The sequence below is a fragment of the Anopheles gambiae genome, chromosome 3 (genome assembly GCF_943734735.2).
Source record: "Anopheles gambiae chromosome 3, idAnoGambNW_F1_1, whole genome shotgun sequence".
NCBI lineage: Eukaryota > Metazoa > Arthropoda > Insecta > Diptera > Culicidae > Anopheles > Anopheles gambiae.
Genome location: NC_064602.1, coordinates 56,232,542 through 56,251,286, shown reverse-complemented (window position 1 = coordinate 56,251,286; position 18,745 = coordinate 56,232,542). Strand labels below are relative to the sequence as shown.

Below are 18,745 nucleotides of genomic sequence, written 5' to 3'. Positions count from 1 at the left end.
ACTCTCTTCTAATTTTGCAACTGAACAAGCCACAACCGCCGGTAAATATCGAACGCTAGAAAAGTTACACCGAAACACGAAAGAAAAGATTATCCGAAATCGTAAGATCGAACATTGGTGCCGTGACCAGGATAACGACGGATCTGGTTTCTTCATTTTACGGATTCCCGCGATAATCGCTGTTTCGTGCACGTAACTTCAATTGCTTTAGTCGCTACGCAATCGACCAAGCTCATTGTGTCCGCGAAATTTAGCACTTTTTTACCTGTAAAAACTACATTATGCCCCAAGTGACATTTGCTCGAAATTGTTTTCCCATATCTGCTCGATTAGTACTCGATACGCCTGAAATTGTGAATTTGTGTGTCATCAAGTGAGTTGAAAGCGCCAAGATTTGGTGAGTTCGTAAATTAGACTTTCTTCTATCGATGGACTATGCCGTTGAGCTCATTTTACAGTCGTAGCTTTGATATTTTATGGAAAACAAAAGCGAATTTTGTGTGACGTTATTTTATAAAAAATCTATATAATTTAAGTATAAAATGGCTACATGACCAACCATAACGATAGGAAACATCATTTCCGATGGAATTTGGAAGAAAGCAACGAAAAAGCCGCATCACAGTTGATTTTAAAGGCCTTTTTCTAAATTCCCTTAAACTGGTGCAGTTTAAGGGAAGTTTAAGGCTCCAGTTTAAGGGAATTTGCTCGAATTCCCGATTATTCGTGCTCGAAAATGTCAATTGGGGCCCGTCCAAGTTGATGTGTTATCGTCCCAAAGGACAGTATTACTCGCGGCATTGGCCAGTCACGAAAGGTTTCTGAGTGTCTTTATCCCAGAACGAGATGCAATAGAAATAGACATTCGTATTGCAAAGCTCAAACTACTTTCCACTAAGCTGGAAATAATTCAATCGAAATTAGAAGATGCAGCAGTATCAAACGAAGAGCAGATCGCCCAAAATGCTGCTTTACGCGAAGATTTTGAGCCTCGTTTGGCTCGTGTTGAGGCCTTGTTGAAAGCAAAACGATCTGCCATCTGCATCCAGTTCTGCCTCCTGAAAGCCAGCCTGAAGCTTCGTCAGCGATCATTGCAGTCGGCGGCACTTCTTACGATGTAGTCCGCGAGACCACCTTTACTCAGCTGCGCACGAGCATATTCTGCAATTTGCAACTGATGATGCAGCGCTTCCAGCGGAGGTATTTGTTTCATTCGACGCCTACAAAAATGCAACACGGTTATTCGAATGGTACGACAACAACTTACGCGCTAAACGTTTCATCCCGAGGATCGGTTCCCCTAACCAATTCCTCTAACCCGATGGCCACTTGAGCGCTTCAGCCATGCGCACGCCTGCGACAGTAAGCTGGCATGAGTAGTATTGCTGCACACATAAAGAAAGGTATTTTGTATTTTCACTGCAGAAAGACGAGAGCACATGCAATTTATTTCCTTTCGTCCTTCTTTTGTTTCGATTATTGACTTGCGTCAAGGGGGGGAGGATGTTGAGACACAGGCACGGAAGCCCTGTCATCTAATCGTGTTTACCCGTCAAACATTGCGAGGGTTGCGAGTAGTATCATCTGCTCGAGATCTTATGATATTTTAAATAATATTAATTTTTTATTCATAAATTATTTTTTTGTGGTGTTATTTGGCGAAAAGATCACTATTTGAATTTTTGTGGATTTTTTAAAAAAAAAATTGAAAAAATCCAGGTGTTTAGTATGCTACAAATCGCACTGTTATACCTGATCTAGAGGTTCTATAATTATAACTGCCAAAGCTAGGGGCGAAAAAACTGCCTAGGCTCGCAAGCTCTTTATTGCGAGGGCTCTGGTGCTGTGAACTTGTATGGCGTGCGAGCCCTCGCGCGCCCTCGCAAATAGCTGTCAATTGCATGGCGGGTAACGAAACATGAAGATCGTTTCGTTGAGCTTTGAGCTTTCGGCTCGGGTGAGTAGTTTATAAGTATCCCAAATAGCATTGGAGCGTTACGTTTCGCGATTTTTGTATGGAGGCGTTACTGCTCGCTACCTGCTCATAACACTGCTCGATAGCAGTCCTTAGTGAGCAGGTAGCGTGTAACATTATATGTAAGCTCAATGAAAGCTCAAAGCTCAAGCGTTACTTAGCGAGTGCTCGAACCACAGTATAACGCTGTGGGTTCTGTATTCGGATGTAAACAAAAACACACACACTTTTTTAAAATTTCGATGCACATTGTCCAGTACAACGATAAAATGTATTTTATTTAACTATTATTCAATACTTACATGCCCCAATATATGGTTTTACACGTTTATATACGATTTCAACCATCACTTTGGATGGTATCAACGGATGCCGACGGCGTTGTTGTCTCTGCGTCAGGCACATGTATTGTTGCCGCTTCTAATGCTCGGGTCGTTTTTTCGTTAGCAGTAGCACAACGATTAAACGCACTAATTGTACCACTTGCAAAGCGATACAAATAAAGTAAAACACATAATACACCGTACAACACACTTCTTAACAACACTTGCACATAAAAACCACTGGTCAATGCGGTGATCCAATGTCCTGTTTGCAGTGGAAAAATAACAATGAAAGATTAGAATGCTTTCAAATATGACATTATTTTATAATACTTTCCTTTCCATGCTATTTTGTGGTGTATGGCAACGTTGGTTTGCTTGAAGATATACAACGACCGGTGTGTTGGTCCAGTTGAGAATGTGCCGATCACGATCACAGCCGGCTTTAGTGATTGTTGTAGAAACTGTAACAAAGATCAATATCATTAAATCTGCATTATTTTTACAACTCATTGTGATTTCATGAAAAAGTAAAGTGAAAAAGTAAAGTAAAAGTGTCGTATTTCGTCGGCATACACACACACAGCTGCTCGATCATACTCGGACGAATGTTGCCAAATTTCGGGATGAAATGATGTTTTTCCTGTGGAATAATGTGTTCAAACATTAAAAGATAGTTTATTTACTGAAATATGCACAGAACACTTACCTTTTCCCGAGTTTTCACATAAAATTTTACGATTCTTCTGCACACAATCTTTACGGGCGGTTGTCCTTCTTCTTCTTCTTCTCTTTTTGAGGTTATACCCCGGTTCGGTATACGGAGTCCAGCTTCCTGGGCCCTCCGCTACTAGTCCGTGGTTGCGTTTAACTGCGAACCTCTTTAGTTTAGGACCAGCTACTGAGGCTATATGTCCTTCCTTTCTTTTTTTTCCTTTTTGTCGTTTGATTTGTTATATCGATTCGTTATTTTTGTCTCTGTGTTCCTTTTTGAGAACCTTGTGTTGTTTTTTCTGACTGTTGCTCTGTTTATGAGTTGTTGCGTTTATGAGTTCGGGTAGGATTCTAAGGTAGTTCATATTTGATTGTTTGAAAAAAAACGTTATTTTAGAACGTTATCTTATTGTCTTTGATGAATTCTGTGACTATTTTCAAAATTTTAATGTTTTTGGTTTTCCATGCCTTTATGAAGTTTTCTTCATTGAGTTTTTCTTGTCTGTTTCTCTCTATCTCATATTTCTGGCAGTCAAACACTCTATGTGATCCTGTATCATCTTTGTTGCAAATCGAACATGTTCCATGGTCGACTAATTTCATCTTATGAAGCCAGTAATTTCCATAATCATGACCAGCGATTAGCCTATTGATTATTTTGATTTCTTTTGGGGGGAGTTTCAGGTTATGGTGCCACATTTTTTTGGGAATCGATTTCTGATATTTTGCGAATTTCTTTCCTTTAGTAAGGCATGTTTGGGAATACCAAGTGTTGGCTTCCGTCCTAGCTCTGTTAGTGAAGAGGGTTATGGCATCTGATAATCTTAGTTTGTTTTGTATTGTTTGAATTGTGGTACCCATTCTTGCTAGCCTATCTGCAATTTCATTCCCCGGGATACCCACATGGCTGGGGATCCATTGAATATGGCATTGTGTTCTTTCACAATTGTGCAAGATTTTGCTGATTAGTTCGTCAATTTCTTGCTGCGCTGCCAGCAGTATGTAGCATGCTGCTAGACTGTCTGTATATAAGGTACAATTTTTTATGTTTTCTTTGCTGGCGGTTTCTAAAGCAAGGTCTATGGCATATAGTTCAGTTGTGCAAATGGAAGTCGGATGGTAGAGTCCTTCTGATAATTTGATTTCTTTGTTGGTCATCATTATGTAAACTCCGATGCCACATTTATCATCTATTATGCTTCCATCAGTGTATATTTTTACTCCTGGTTGATTATTTATGATTTCTAAGCTTTTTTGTCTTAGAACAGTTATGTTGTAGTTGTTTTTGCTTTTGTCTATATCAGGGATGGAGGTGTTGATATTGGTGAGGAAGTGACTATTTTTGGAGTGATTGAACTCATGTCGGGCTATGTTATCGTATATACTTTTGTTGGCTATATATGTTTGTTCTTGAGCTGATAATTTACGAGGGGGTGTGTTTCTATGGATGTTGAGGTATTGGGGATTAAAAAGTGAATGGGCTATTGCTTTTGCGAGTTGTTTTTCTACTAGTAATGAGCTTCTTATATTGAACGGTATTTCTGCTGAAATTGCGAGGAGTGTGTTGATGGGAGTGGTTTTACAGCAGCCTGTTACTTTACGTAAGGTTTGGTTTAGTATGGGATTAAGGGAATTTAATACGTTCTTGTTGGCATTTTTGCTGAGAGATATCCCGTACTCTAAAGTGCCTCTCAGTAGAGATTGGTGAAGTTGTATGGTTTTACCAGGGTATATATTGTTTTTATTGTTGCAGACTATTTGAATGAAATTTATTTTCTTCTTCGCTTTTATTATTTGATTTTTTATGTGGGAGTGCAATTTCAATTTGTCATCTATTTCTATTCCCAGAAAGCGGTGTGATTTGACCCTCTCGATCGGGACTCCGTTCATTTTCATTTTAATATAATTATTATCTTTCGTGAACGTCATTACTTTGGTTTTTTCTATGTTGATATTCAGTTTTAGTGTTGCAAGCATGTTAGCTAATTGGTTCAGGGACCGTTGTACTTTGGTTTTTAGTTGTTGTAGGGAAATTCCGTTTTCTATCAATGCAAAATCGTCTGCATACTGTATTAGCTTGATTTTATTTGCATTTAAAGCATGGCAGTCGCTGGTGTATAGGTTAAATAATAAAGGAGATAACACATCACCTTGTGGGAGACCGTTGGATATCCTTCTTCTAATTGTTTGGCCATCTGAATCTATTTCAACCCATCGGTTGATCAAGAAGTTTTTTACCCATCTGATATCTTCGGGAGATATCATATTTCTTGTCATAGTTTCAGCTAAAATATTTACATCTACACTGTTATACGCATTTTGTACATCAATAAAAATGACGGCAGTGTATTTGTTATTCCGGTTATTTTTTTTTTTTAATTATTAGTCAGAAAATCGACTGCTGATGTTGTTGCTCGATTTTTCCGGAAGCCAAATGAGGTTGAAGGTAGAAGTTGGTATTTTTCCGTTATGAGCTGAATATTTTCTAGTATAGCTGTATTTGTGACCTTTGTTATAGTTGGCAACAAGGCAATTGGTCTATAATTTGCCACATTGTTAGCATCTTTTCCTGGCTTATTGATAGCAACAATTTTGATTCTTCTTAGCTTTTTATCTATTTTTCCCGTTTTGTACATTGTGTTAATGTCTTTTATTATTGCATGTATGTTATCTCTGTTCAGTAGCTTTAGTATGTTGTAACTTATTTTGTCTACACCAGGGGAAGAGTTTCGTTTAGATCTTATGATTCTATCCCATTTCTGCTCGTCTAAGATATTTACATCACTTATGAATCTTGGAGAAGGGGATCTTATTTTATTATCGTTGCTATTGAAGTTTATTTTTAAAAATTCTTTGGCTTTTTCGGTGTCTTTGGCAATTATGTTTGATTTTGGTGGCTTTCCCTGAATGGTCCCCATTAGCCTCCAGAGTTTTTCAGTTGATGTTTATGATTGTTCAGATGATGTTTGAGAGTCCACCTCTTTTATTTTTTTTTTCGATGCTGCTTGCTTTACCTCTTTTCATTAGGAACCGAAATTTTGCCAGCTTTCTCTTATATTCTATGTGGTTATCTATAGTTTGATTGTTATTGTAAAGTTTCCTAGCTTCATTTTTATTGATCCATGCCTCCCGAACGTCGTCTGTCCACCATGATTTGGGGATGAACGTGGATTTGGACATGTTGTTCTTGATAATTTTGTTGATGTCAGTAGTTATAGTGTCGATGCTGGTGTTTTGTTTAAATGGTAAAACTCTTACTAGACTATCTATTTTTTTGTTATTATAAATTACTCTTTGGTTTGGGGGAGATGGAGTCTCATCTAGCGAGGATATTATTACCCGATGACCACTGTTACCTACATGCATGTCGGTAACCTTTCTCTGTGTAACCGTTGAAAGATGTCTCGATGTTATTGTGAGATCAATGGCCAAATTTCGTTTATCGGGGTCCGGATTAATGAAGGTGTATTCCTTATTATGTATAATTTTCATGTTAGATTTTATGATTGTGTCTAGAAGTGACTTTCCTTTGCCATTTGAGTAATGATTACCCCATTCTGTGCTGTGTGCGTTAAAGTCGCCTACTATAATTGTTCGGTTGCTTTTTTTTAGTCTAGAAAAAATTCTATTACATAGCGAATTGAACTGCTGAGCAGGTGTATTCGGTTTCACGTATATCGAAGCGATGACTAAACCCGAACGTTTGATTTTTATTGCCGCAACTTGTATGTATGGGTTAGGATCGATGATGTCAATTTGTTCGTAGTTGAGTGTGTTGCGAATAAGCACTAGGCTTCCTCCATACCCGTCCTCTCTGTTTTGAGCAATGGCGTGAAATTGAGGTATCTTTATTGAGTTGAATGTGTTGGTGTTCAACCACGTTTCTTGTAGGCATGCTACATCTATTTTTTCTTTGAGGAGTAATTCTCTTATCTCGTCTTTATTATTCTTACATCCTTGTATATTGGCTTGTAATATATTGAAAGCCTTTCATTATATTGTTAGATGTAGAGGATTTGAATTATTATTTTTTTTTTTTTGGTATATGAAACTTTCTAGTTGAAAATTTCGAATTTTTCGTTATCTGAATTTGGTACATGCATGTCTGTGTCTGTTATTTTGGTGTCGGTTGTTTTTGTGCATTTGTTGGTCGTAGAAGTATTGTTAATCTCTTCAATGTAAATGGAGTCCTTTGATCCGATAGAGGTATCGGATAGGGCATCCAGATCGTAAATGATTTCTGTGACTTTAGTGGTATTTGTATTTATATTGTTCTGTGGAGTAGTGAGGGTGTTAGTGATGTGTTTTTTCTGTAGGTAGGTTATTTATTTCTGTGTTTGTGTTTTGATTGTTTTCTGAAGTTTTGGTATCGCTGTTTCTGCTAGTGGATGGTTTTGGTGATGGAGCATTTGTCTTTGTTTTGGTCTTTTGTGCGTATGAGTGTTCGGTTGTGTAATTTTTTGGGATGGTAGGGCATTGACGTCTCCGTATGCGTTTGGCTTCTCCGTACGTAATTCTGTTCTCTGTCTTTATTTTATTTATTTCAACTTCGTCCAAGAAAACAGGACAGTTTTTGTCCAGCGTGTTGTGGGCCTCCCCGCATGACACGCATTTTGTTTCCTTGCAAGAAGTTTCATGAACCGGTAAGCTGCAATTAGCGCATGTTTTCTCGTTCTTGCACCATTTTTTTGTGTGTCCTAGTCTCATACAAGTTATGCACCTCATTGGCCGAGGGATGTACAGTTCAACCTTTACAGGGTACAGTCCAAAGTCCACCATGCGAGGTATTTTGCCTGAGTTGAATGTGATGATTGCCGTTCGTGTGTTTTTCAATTCGTTATCTATTTTTCTTTTGAGGATATTGACCTCTACGACACGTTGCTCGCTCAGTCCCTCCATTATTTCATCCTCGGTCATAAATTCTATGTCGGGGCATCGGATTACTCCTTTGCTTGTATTGAGGGTTGGATGTTCTTTTGTTAGCACATTCACCTCGCCTCGACCGTCCGTTAGTTTTTTTAGTTCTTTTAGTTTGTTTGCCTGTTTCTTGTTGGCTACTTTAATTAGTAACTTGCCCTCTCTCAGCCGAGATACTTTAAGGGCTTTAGTGCCAATTGCATTTTCTATTTTTTTTATACCAAAAATGGGTTCACTTTATTCAAATCTCTGTTTGAATTAATTGCCTCCATTACTAAAAAGATCTCTTCTTCCGAACTCTCGTTCCCAATAGCTAGCCTTTTAATATTTTTTCCCATTTTTCTTTTGGGCTCAATTTGCCCCTCCAAAAGCTCGTAATAATTCCCGAGGGGAATGCCCCCTCCCGGGTCCTGGACCCCCATGTCTCCTACCTTGTGACCACCTCTTGTGGTTTTTGTTGCTTTTCCCTTATGTGATTTTTCTGTAAAACAGCTCCAAACCTGAGGTGAACAACACTTTTTTTTTTGGGCTTTTGCACACTGGTTTTAACCGTCACTTATTTTGAACACGTCTATACCCGTCAAACATTGCGAGGGTCGCGAGTAGTATCATCTGCTCGAGATCTTATGATATTTTAAATAATTTTAATTTTTTATTCATAAATTATTTTTTTTGTGGTGTTATTTGGCGAAAAGATCACTATTTCCATTTTTGTGGATTTTTTCAAATAATTTTGTAAAAATCCAGGTGTTTAGTATGCTACAAATTGCACTGTTATACCTACTCTAGAGGTGCTATAATTATAACTGCTAAAACTAGGGGCGAAAAAACTGCCTAGGCTCGCAAGCTCTTTCATGCGAGGGCTCTGGTGCTGTGAACTTGTATGGCGTGCGAGCCCTCGCACGCCCTCGCAAATCGCTGTCAATTGCATGGCGGGATATGCGAGCTGTCATGTGACGAAGTCAAATACATTCAAACCTCGCCAATTGCAAGTCTGCTTTTTCAATTGAATACAAAACATCCGAGTTGTTCACATAAATATGAGAAAAAGTCAGTTAATCAACATTATATAAAATAACAAACATGACAAAATACGCAGACATTAGTCGTGTTACAAAATGTCTTTCTAATAAACAAAATATATCTTTTTTTTTGTAGACATATGATATAAATGCAATTAGCGAGTTCTAATTGTATCATATACAGTCTGTTCCCGAGTTACACGGTTCTCGACTTACGTGAATTCGGAGATACGCGGTTTTCGAAGTTTGACAGATTAAATGTCAAATCAATACAATTTGCTTCAAGTTCGGTATAAATTGCATTTTTGCTAACAAATTGAAACCGCTTAAAAGCCAGAAATATTAGAATTTTCTGCACGAATCATATCAAATAAATGATAAAGTGTATAAAAGTATGAATTAAAATCAAAAACTGCGAGTAATAAATAGTATTTTAGTCAAAAAACATGAAATTCGACTTACGCGGATATTCGAGTTACGCGGATTCGTCGGGAACGCAGAAACCGCGTAACTCGGGAACAGACTGTATATTGCTATTTTCAAAGCGGTTTAAATTAAAACAAACATCAGTGTTTTTTTAAATAATCAGAAAGATAATTATAAACTTAATAATGATTAAAATGTATTTTATTACATTTATGTACAACGATAACCTAACTAGTAAGCATGTTCATGCACGTGTGTAATTATTTGATATTTTTGTGTGTGATCCCAATATGAATGTTATTAAGTAAAACAGACAATTTACTCTGTTGCTTTTTCAAGATACGGTTTATATATATATATATATATATATATATATATATATATATATATATATATATATATATATATATATATATATATATACTTAAATATACATTTATTCATATGGTATATTATATTATAATATATATAATATATTATATATAAGTTTTTATATCATTATACCGATGGCGGAAACCTTTATTTTTTTCATAAAATGTTATTTCAAGTTTCTGTTAATTTTGTTTTAATATATGTGATCTGAATCGTTATGAAATATCCATCACTCATCTTTTCCAAATTCAGTTAGAGCATCTCGCTTTGATTTGAATTCTAAGTCAGAATGTATGGGGTGCGCGGTACGGGTAAGAAGAACATAGGGGCGGGGGTACAAATAAACGCATCACAACACCAAAGTCTGGGTGAGACGGTGATGGTGTGAAACGCTTCTTGCTTCAAGCTCTTGTGGTAACAGTGTTAAAAGCAACAACAACAACAGAGAATAACGCATCGCGTACAAACAAACACACCGTTCGTGGGTATGTCAGAAGGGGAAACAACGGGAAAAGCTTAATTCTCTCTCAGCGATGCCGCTTGGGATAAGTGTAGTTCTACAAATAAACTCTCTTCTAATTTTGCAACTGAACAAGTCACAACCGCCGGTAAATATCGAACGCTAGAAAAGTTACACCGAAACACGAAAGAAAAGATTATCCGAAATCGTAAGATCGAACACTCCTAACCATTTTCTAATAGGCAGCTCAGCGGGCGTTAAACCCTGCACTGCATTTAATGATGCAGCGATCGCGCTTAAAAACACGTGGGAAACGTCACAACAATACGCGGATCTGTTTTGGCACAAATGGATCAAATCATACCTGCCGACGTTAAAAAAGCGCATTAAATGGTTTACAAGATGCAATCCTTTAAAGGTAGACGATTTAGTGCTGGTTATCGATGAAAATTTACCACGGGGCAGTTGGCCAAAAGGACGAATAGTTAGGGCAGACCAAGCTCCTGATGGTGAGGTTAGGCTGGAAATAGACGAACCGAGATCGTCGCGGTACCGCGAAATTCGTGCCTTGTTTATAACAGTTGTAGAACAGTTGGGCTGTCAAATCTTCCGCGCCTCCGATCGCGCCTGCTGTTTCGCCGAGATACCCAACTTCGGTATTGCTGAGATTTTCGCGGTAGCGCGAACCGAATGTTTTTACTTTTTCTTGTAAATTTGTTTGAAAAAAACGTGTAGAGAAACAAGTTTTGCATTTTTATTTGCATAAACTATGTGAAATAAATAGTTTAATTCGCAAATTGGTAGAAAATATTTCTTCTTAGCACATTCAATCGTCACCAGACCTCGGATTGTTCCATACATGAACCGCGATTATCTCGCCTATCTGTCAGATTTTATAACAGAATTGACAGCTCGTCAAACCCTGTATTAGAAAGACCAGCAGTTAAGATTGCAAAAATAGAGGTCGGACCAAACTACCCGCCATGCAATTGACAGCGATTTGCGAGGGCACGCGAGGGCTCGCACGCCATACAAGTTCACCGCCCCAGAGCCCTCACATTAAAGAGCTTGCGAGCCTTGGTAGTTTTTTCACTCCTAGTTTTAGCAGTTATAATTATAGCACCCCAAGAGCAGGTATAACAGTCCAAATTGTAGCATACTAAACACCTGAATTTTGTCATTTTATTGTAAAAAATCCACAAAAATTTTAATAGTGATCTTTTCGACAAATACTACCGCAAAAAAAAAATTATCCATGAATAAAAATCAAAGATTATTTAAAATACCATAAGATTTCGAGCAGATGATATCATTCGCAACCCTCGCAATGTTTGACGGGTAGCGTGTATTAACACGTCAAAACACGGGGGGGAGTGTTGTGACAGTACAACGGTCCGACAAAATGTAAACAAACAAGATACCGTATAGGTTATAATACCGTCCGCGAGAGGGAGCCCCGTAGGTAAAAAGACAGGGAATGAAGGGAAACGACCTTTCTTCAGGATTAAGACGAGAGAGAGAGAGAGAGAGAGAGAGAGAGAGAGAGAGAGTGTCTTCGGGAGAAAGTAGAAATCTATAAAAGGGATGGCCGCGGAGAACATAAGTCTCTTTCGAACCAGTACGGATTTTTTTGTAACATCACGAGCAATATACAAGTCACGACGTTATAAGAAACCGCACATTGTTTAAATTAAAACATTCGAACGAGCACTATTCCAGTTGCGGGAAGCAACAACACTCTTTTATTATATTACCTGGAATTGCGTGGCCAGTCATTGGGGGCCTTCACGATTCTAGTCAGTTTTTTGTATGGAGTTTGACAGTTGGAGGCTGAAATCATGTAAACAATCCATACAAAACCACACAAAAAACTAGCCTGCGATTTTCAGTCTACCCGCAGTGCAAGTGACAGCGATTTGCGAGGGCGCGCGAGGGCTCGCACGCCATACAAGTTCACTGCTCCAGAGCCCTCGCAATAAAGAGTTTGCGAGCCTTGGAAGTGTCATATGAGCGAGACAGCTGTATGTCAAGTGTATGGCTATCTCTTTCTGGCAAGAAATAAGCTCCGAAATGCAACGGTGTTGGTGGACAAAATTTGAATGGCCAAAAATTTTGACCACACACACTCTGTCTCCCGGTGCCTTCCCCTGTCCTTTCTTCCTTCAGGCCCCTTCCTCTTATTTCCTTATTTTTGGTAGGGTTGTAGTTGTAGAATTGGCGATTGGTTCATATATATGTAGTGTATTTTGTTTTACCTGTGACCTTGACGATGCGAGAGCCGATCAATTCTGGTTTTGAAGCAATATTTGTGCTATGCTGGTGGTTGCCGTTCCGTGCCGTTTCTGATGTGGCCATTTGATCACCATGTCGATCAATGGTTATGAAGCCAATTTCAAACGAGCGTAGGTGAAGGGATAGTTACTAATACTGAATACTGATCTCGTCCCGATGTAAGCTGGTTTTATCGGCCGTATGAGATAATGTATTAATGTGTTAAAAAATGTCGCAATTTTTTTCTTTCCTGATATTCCCGAAAATTGACCCATAATTCAATACGATTTGACTATTTTCATTGATTCCTCATACAATGCATGGAAAGAGGTAAACTGGCTTCGCCAATTCATTCATCTCCGCTCCCAACCATTCATCACCCGAACCACCCACAATCTCATCATTCCATCCACATGCAACGACATTTCCCTCTTCTTTAACAGCAGGTCTCAACCGAAGCTTCTACAGACTGCTGCTTTCCATTTTCCTGTTTCTTCTTCTTCTATTTGCCGTATCCATCTACCTGGTCATGCCAGTCAATGCAAGCTTTAGCGTCTTTTTTTAGTACCACACACCTGGCTGGTAAGTCCTTACTACGAGGGGACAATCTATATGAGGCTTAAACCTATGACGGGCATGATATTATCATCCTTTATGTATCCAGTGGCGGATCTAATGGTAGGCGGACTAGGCGGTCGCCTGGGGCTCCGCCGATTAAGGGCCGTAGATCGCCTTTCTATAGTATGCCGTATGGACAGAGTATCAGCGACAAGGGCCCCCGGAAGGATGGACGTTGGGGCCCCGAGGCTGGCGAATCAATTTTAGAGCCTGTGACTGATGATCGTAGCCCCCCGACGGCGTTCAAACTCTCAACAGCCAGTTTAATGCCGCTAACACTCTCCCCCCCCCCCTCCTCCCGGACCACCATTTACCATTTACAGGGGGCCTCAACTCGTCCTACCGCCGATACCCTTAATCCGCCACTGTATGTATCCTGACCACTCTGACCACTCTCGGTTCCGTGTCAAGATCCTCAATGAGGACATCACACGCTGACAGCACCTTTTTCAACGGTGAGCCCTCAGGATCGGGCCGTCATCCGTGCACATCAGTTTGAACGTGTAACCAACTGATAATAAAACGTTAGAAACGGAATCTCTCATCCGCAGGTACACCGGTGGACAAAAAGATAGGAAAAAAAATTGTTGTGTGTTTTTTTGCGTGCAATAGGTGTGTAATCGCCAACAGTTGTTGTTGTTGTTAGTATGGTTTAGAGAGGCTTTGGCTTCTGCGGAGTTCGTTGGCCTCTTATCGCCAACAGATCGAGGCGTATGTTGTTGTAAGTATGGTTTAGAGAGGCTTTGGCTCTTGCGGAGTTCTTTCGCCTAACGTTCGAGGCGTACTGAATTTGCAATCGCTGTTTGTTTGCCTTTTATACTCGCATTTGTGGTGCGCTACTTATCTGAGTTTTGAGTAACGGCAGCGTTTTTCGGTAGTATAAAAAGAGATCCAAACCGTGTTGCGCTTCATTCTTCATTCAGTGGTAAAGGTGAAAGTTTGCGATTTGAAAATTACTCAAGTTCATCATGGGTCGTGGAAAGCACTGCACTCCAGAGGAGCGGAAACATATTCAGGGTTTGTATCGTGAGAACGTGCCTATCAAAACCACCTGCAAGGCGTTCGGCCGTTCGCGGACGTTTGTGGACAACGCCATTCGTAGCGAGGCTACGGGTAAATCCACAGGTCATCCGCGAAAAACAACGGCTGACGTTGACGCGCAGATGGTTGAGATAATCAGGGCGGACCCTTTCAAAACTTACAATCGTATTAAGCAGGAACTTAGATTGCAAGTTTCGGCGAAAACGGTGTCGCGCCGTTTACACGCCGGTGGGTTCTGTGCCCGGAAACCACGAAAGGTTCGTAAGCTAATGCCGCACCACGTAGAAGCGCGCAATCGGTTTGCCGAAGAGCATTTAGCTGCATCCATCTTTTGGTCGAGCAAAATAATTTTTTCGGATGAGTCCAGAATCAATCTGGATGGTTCGGACGGCACTAAATACGTCTGGCGCCTTCCTAAACAGGCGTATCATCCAAAAAATACTATAAAAACCCTAAAGCACGGAGGCAGCTGGACAGCGATTGGCCAAGCTCTGCAGCGTAAAAACACTCCGCCTTATTTGCAGGCGTTGCTGCGGAACTATTTCATTGGCCGAACGCTCCACTATGATACGGATGAAGGAGTAGTGTCGAGGACTGTATCTGCTGGCGTTCCTCAGGGTTCGGTTTTAGGACCAACACTTTGGAACGTCATGTACGACGACCTACTCCGCTTGCCGCTCGAAGGACTACGAGCGGACATCATCGGGTTTGCTGACGACGTGGCCTTCACATTTCTGGGAAGGACCACGGAACAGGTCAGCGCATTAGCAACGGCTAACCTGGAGAGGATCGAGCGGTGGCTGCAAGGAGTCGGTTTGGAACTTGCCCACCAAAAGACCGGGTTCATGATCTATGGTACCCATCATGTCCCCATTCCATTTGTACCCATCATGTGCCATTCCCGAGTAACAATGGATAACATCGTCTCGGAAATGTGCGCCCGCAGCGATACGTGGGAGGCCGTCCGCGCCGCCGCCAGGACAATCTTCTCCACTCTCCAAGCGAGATGGGATGTTGAGCGTCCACCAACGGCAAGGCGACGCAGGCGGGCCAGACGGCGGGCGAGGGACGCAAATGGTGGTCCCTCAGGCCCTGCGGCACGGCAACAACCCGCGCCACAAGGGCCACCGTAAGCTGGGAAGTTACTAATCGTTTATCTTTTTCTTTTCGTTTCTTTCCAGCTTTCCTTTTCTCTTCTCTCCTCTATTTTCAGCTTTCTTCTACCTCGTTCTCCCTTTTCTTGTTTTCTCTATCAAAATTTCGTTTCAGGAGAACTGCCTTACGTGCTTGGAGTGGTGACCAACGATGCAGACCCCCCATTGCCCACCCGAAGTGTGGGCGATAGGACCAAAGGGACCGCGTTGCACCACGGAAAGCAGCGTAATAAGCAGAATCATCGGACCAGATCGCCGCAGAAGATGCGTCGTGACCCAGGGTGCAACCGCACACACGACTCCGCATGAAGTAATACGCACCACAAGCGTACCGGCCGAGTTGGGTGAGTCGGAGAGGGGGATGGAATATGCTCACTCTTCGTTAACAAAAAAAAAAAAAAAAAAAAAAAAAGCACGGAGGCAGCCACGTAATGGTGTGGGGTTGCTTCTCCTGGCACGGCCCGGGTCCTTTGTTCCGTATCAAAGGGACACTGAACTCGGAAGGGTATAGAAACATACTACGTCGTAAGATGTTGCCACACGCCCGACAAAAATTCGGAGACGAAGAGCATTACATCTTTCAGCACGATAACGACTCAAAGCATACATCGCGATTAGTTAAATGTTTTTTGGCAAACGAGGATGTGCAAGTTCTACCGTGGCCTGCGTTGAGTCCAGACCTCAACCCGATTGAGAATCTGTGGTCAACTCTCAAGCGTCAGCTTAAGAACAAGCATGCACGTTCTGCCGATTTGCTATGGAGACGCTGCAAGGCTATGTGGAAACGCATAGGCAGAAGCGAATGCCGTAACCTCATCGGCGATATGGCCCTACGCTGTGAGGAAGTGATAGCGAATAACGGTCAACACATTGACCGTTAGAATATGTTTCCGCTCTGTGGAACACCGCAACACCACCTCCCAACAACCACTTAAACAGTCCTTTTCAGGGCTACCAAATATTTCCGACAAGAACTATGTTTTTCGGTCACAGAAAAAAGTTCCTATTTTTATGTCCACCAGTGTACCCATCTTCTACCATCTGCTACACATTATTTGACACACCATGAACAGCTTCCTTTTGTCTGTCCTTGCGAACGACTAAGGGCTGGATCGTTCAGTACCAGGGGTATGACATGGCCTACCCATCGCGAGTATGGTGCGCTACAAGTTGGTGGATCTGGTACCAGCTTAATTCAATGTAATGATGGCAGCATCCTTGCTGTTGGGATTGTAAAACACAAGATGAGGCAAAACGACTTGCGCAATCGAAATGCAGTCCGCAAACATCCAGACAAAATCAACTAGTGAACGTGCATAGGAACCTTCTAACAAACTAAATATATGTCATCATGTTTATTCTCCCTTTAAAAATGCGTAGTGATTTATGAGAATATAATCTAGATTTATTTACCTTAAATGATGTGTAAAAGCCGCACATACTAATGGAGGCCCTAAGCAGTCACACAAATGTTGGCTTGGTTAAAGCGTCTAGCAGAGAAAATGTTCTAGACCAGAGAAGGATTGAGTAGCAATTTAACCTGCGAGCGGGGGGTGGGTTCCATTTTTGGGGCCCCTCAAGACCACGGGGCAAAATTAGCGCTTATTCCGCCCCTTCACACACACGCGCATTTCAAAACACTTTACTTAAAAATAGGCATATCAATTTATGCCTTAAAGCGCACTTAAGATTGAACTTAACTCGTTAACATCATGTTTTTTTTCAATTAACACAATAACACTATTAATGTAATGTCGTGTAGATGTGCGGAAGTGGATTCACGTTAACAATTTGCCACTGGAGATGAGTGTTTGTCGCCTTTCCGGGGTTATTCAGTGGCATGTTGGTGGCATGATGAAATCGATACACCTGAGGGAATATAAAACATTTGTTTTAGAGAGAAGATAAAACAACATATCTAGATGTAGCGATAGTGCATCTAGAAGGAACTTACTTGTGGGATTTTTTCTCCTGCCAGGAAATTTTACCGCAATCAGTACTGCGGTCGGTTCAGTCCTGTTGCTGCTGCAGCTATTGTGAGGCAGAGGATAATGATCCGAAGGGTTGAATTCCTGCCCCGAACGTTTTGAACGAGCGCGCTCGACACCGTCTGGCGCAATCGGGGCACCCGGTGCCAGCTGGGCCTCTAGCGTGTTGTGCTGGTAGAGCCCGACTCGTCACCGTACAGCTTCTTAACAGGATGTTCTTAAATGGTTCCTCGAAAGCCCACGTTCCAAAATAGAGGAAAATTGGCAGCAAAAAAGGAATAAACACCATGATTAGCATCCTAATCCCTAGCTTCACCAAACAATCTTCTTCTTCTTTCGTGGCCCACTTACAACTTACCGTATCATACACAATCATACACAGCGCACAGTCGCAAACACCTGCCGCAGGCCCATATCATTTCTGCATTGTATCTGCAAGTTAAAAGAGGCCATATTCTATTAAAATAATGTTTCTTTATCATGATAATCGCTGGATAACACTTACCCGCTGTCTTGTGCTGTGTTGTTCACCACACCACTTTCCTACGCCGGTACATGCACGTAACGCTTCCGACGGAGCCAGCACACATTGGGCAGGACTTTTACCACTTACTTTAGCTAAAATGGCACTTACTTACGTAAAATTAACAACTTAATTATTAAAAAAACTTACCAAAATTGATCAGCCAACAACACTGTTTACGTTTTTTTACACATACAACCTAACTTCTACAGTGACTGCAGCCGCAGAGCACCAACACAACGAAAGGTGTCAGGCAAGACGTCAGACGATCTTAGGCGAGGGGTCCCGCTGCGCAAAGCGATCGAAAACTTTTCAAACTCACACTGCAAACATATTTCACAGCGCATGGCTGTGAAATATTTCGCATTCAAAATTGTTGCAAATTTATAAATGAAATATTTCGAATGTTTCAGCGCTGAAATTTTTGGATTGATATATTTCTTCGATCGGAATCCAAGCGTTTTCCCTGACATTTCTGCTCGCTTTTTCGATCGTTTTTGGCGGAAAGCGATCGAAAATCCGAGCTACAAAACTGCTCGATTTTGTCGTGCGGGGTAGGAAGGAGAGATGTGGTGAGGGACGTGAAAGCTCCCCGCTGCGCAAAGCGATCGAAAACTTCTCTATCTCAAACTGCAAATATATTTCACAGCCCGTGGCTGTGAAATATTTTGCATTCAAACTTGTTGCAAATTTATAAATGAAATATTTCAAATGTTTCAGCGCTGAAATTTTTGGATTGAAATATTTCTTCGATAGGAATCCAAGCGTTTTCCCTGACATTTCTGCTCGTTTTTTCGATCGCTTTTGGCGGAAAGCGATTGAAAATCCGAGCTGCAAAACTGCTCGATTTTGTCGTGCGGGTCAGTTCGACAGAATCGCTATAGGAGGAAGCGAGGCAACTAGACTAGACTAGAGAAATTAGAGCGAGAGGTACCTCACCA

At 41.1% G+C, this 18,745-nt stretch overlaps 1 protein-coding gene across 1 annotated transcript; it reads right to left on the bottom strand.

The window, feature by feature from the left end:
* Positions 1-2,778: 2,778 nt before the first annotated feature.
* LOC133393714 (uncharacterized) lies at positions 2,779-8,473 on the bottom strand. Its single transcript, XM_061659777.1, has 2 exons — positions 3,008-8,473; positions 2,779-2,941 (listed from the first exon to the last, which is right to left on the bottom strand). The coding sequence occupies exon 1, from the start codon at positions 5,287-5,289 to the stop codon at positions 3,406-3,408; it is 1,884 nt and encodes a 627-aa protein (XP_061515761.1). The 5' UTR covers positions 5,290-8,473; the 3' UTR covers positions 2,779-2,941; positions 3,008-3,405.
* Positions 8,474-18,745: the final 10,272 nt, after the last annotated feature.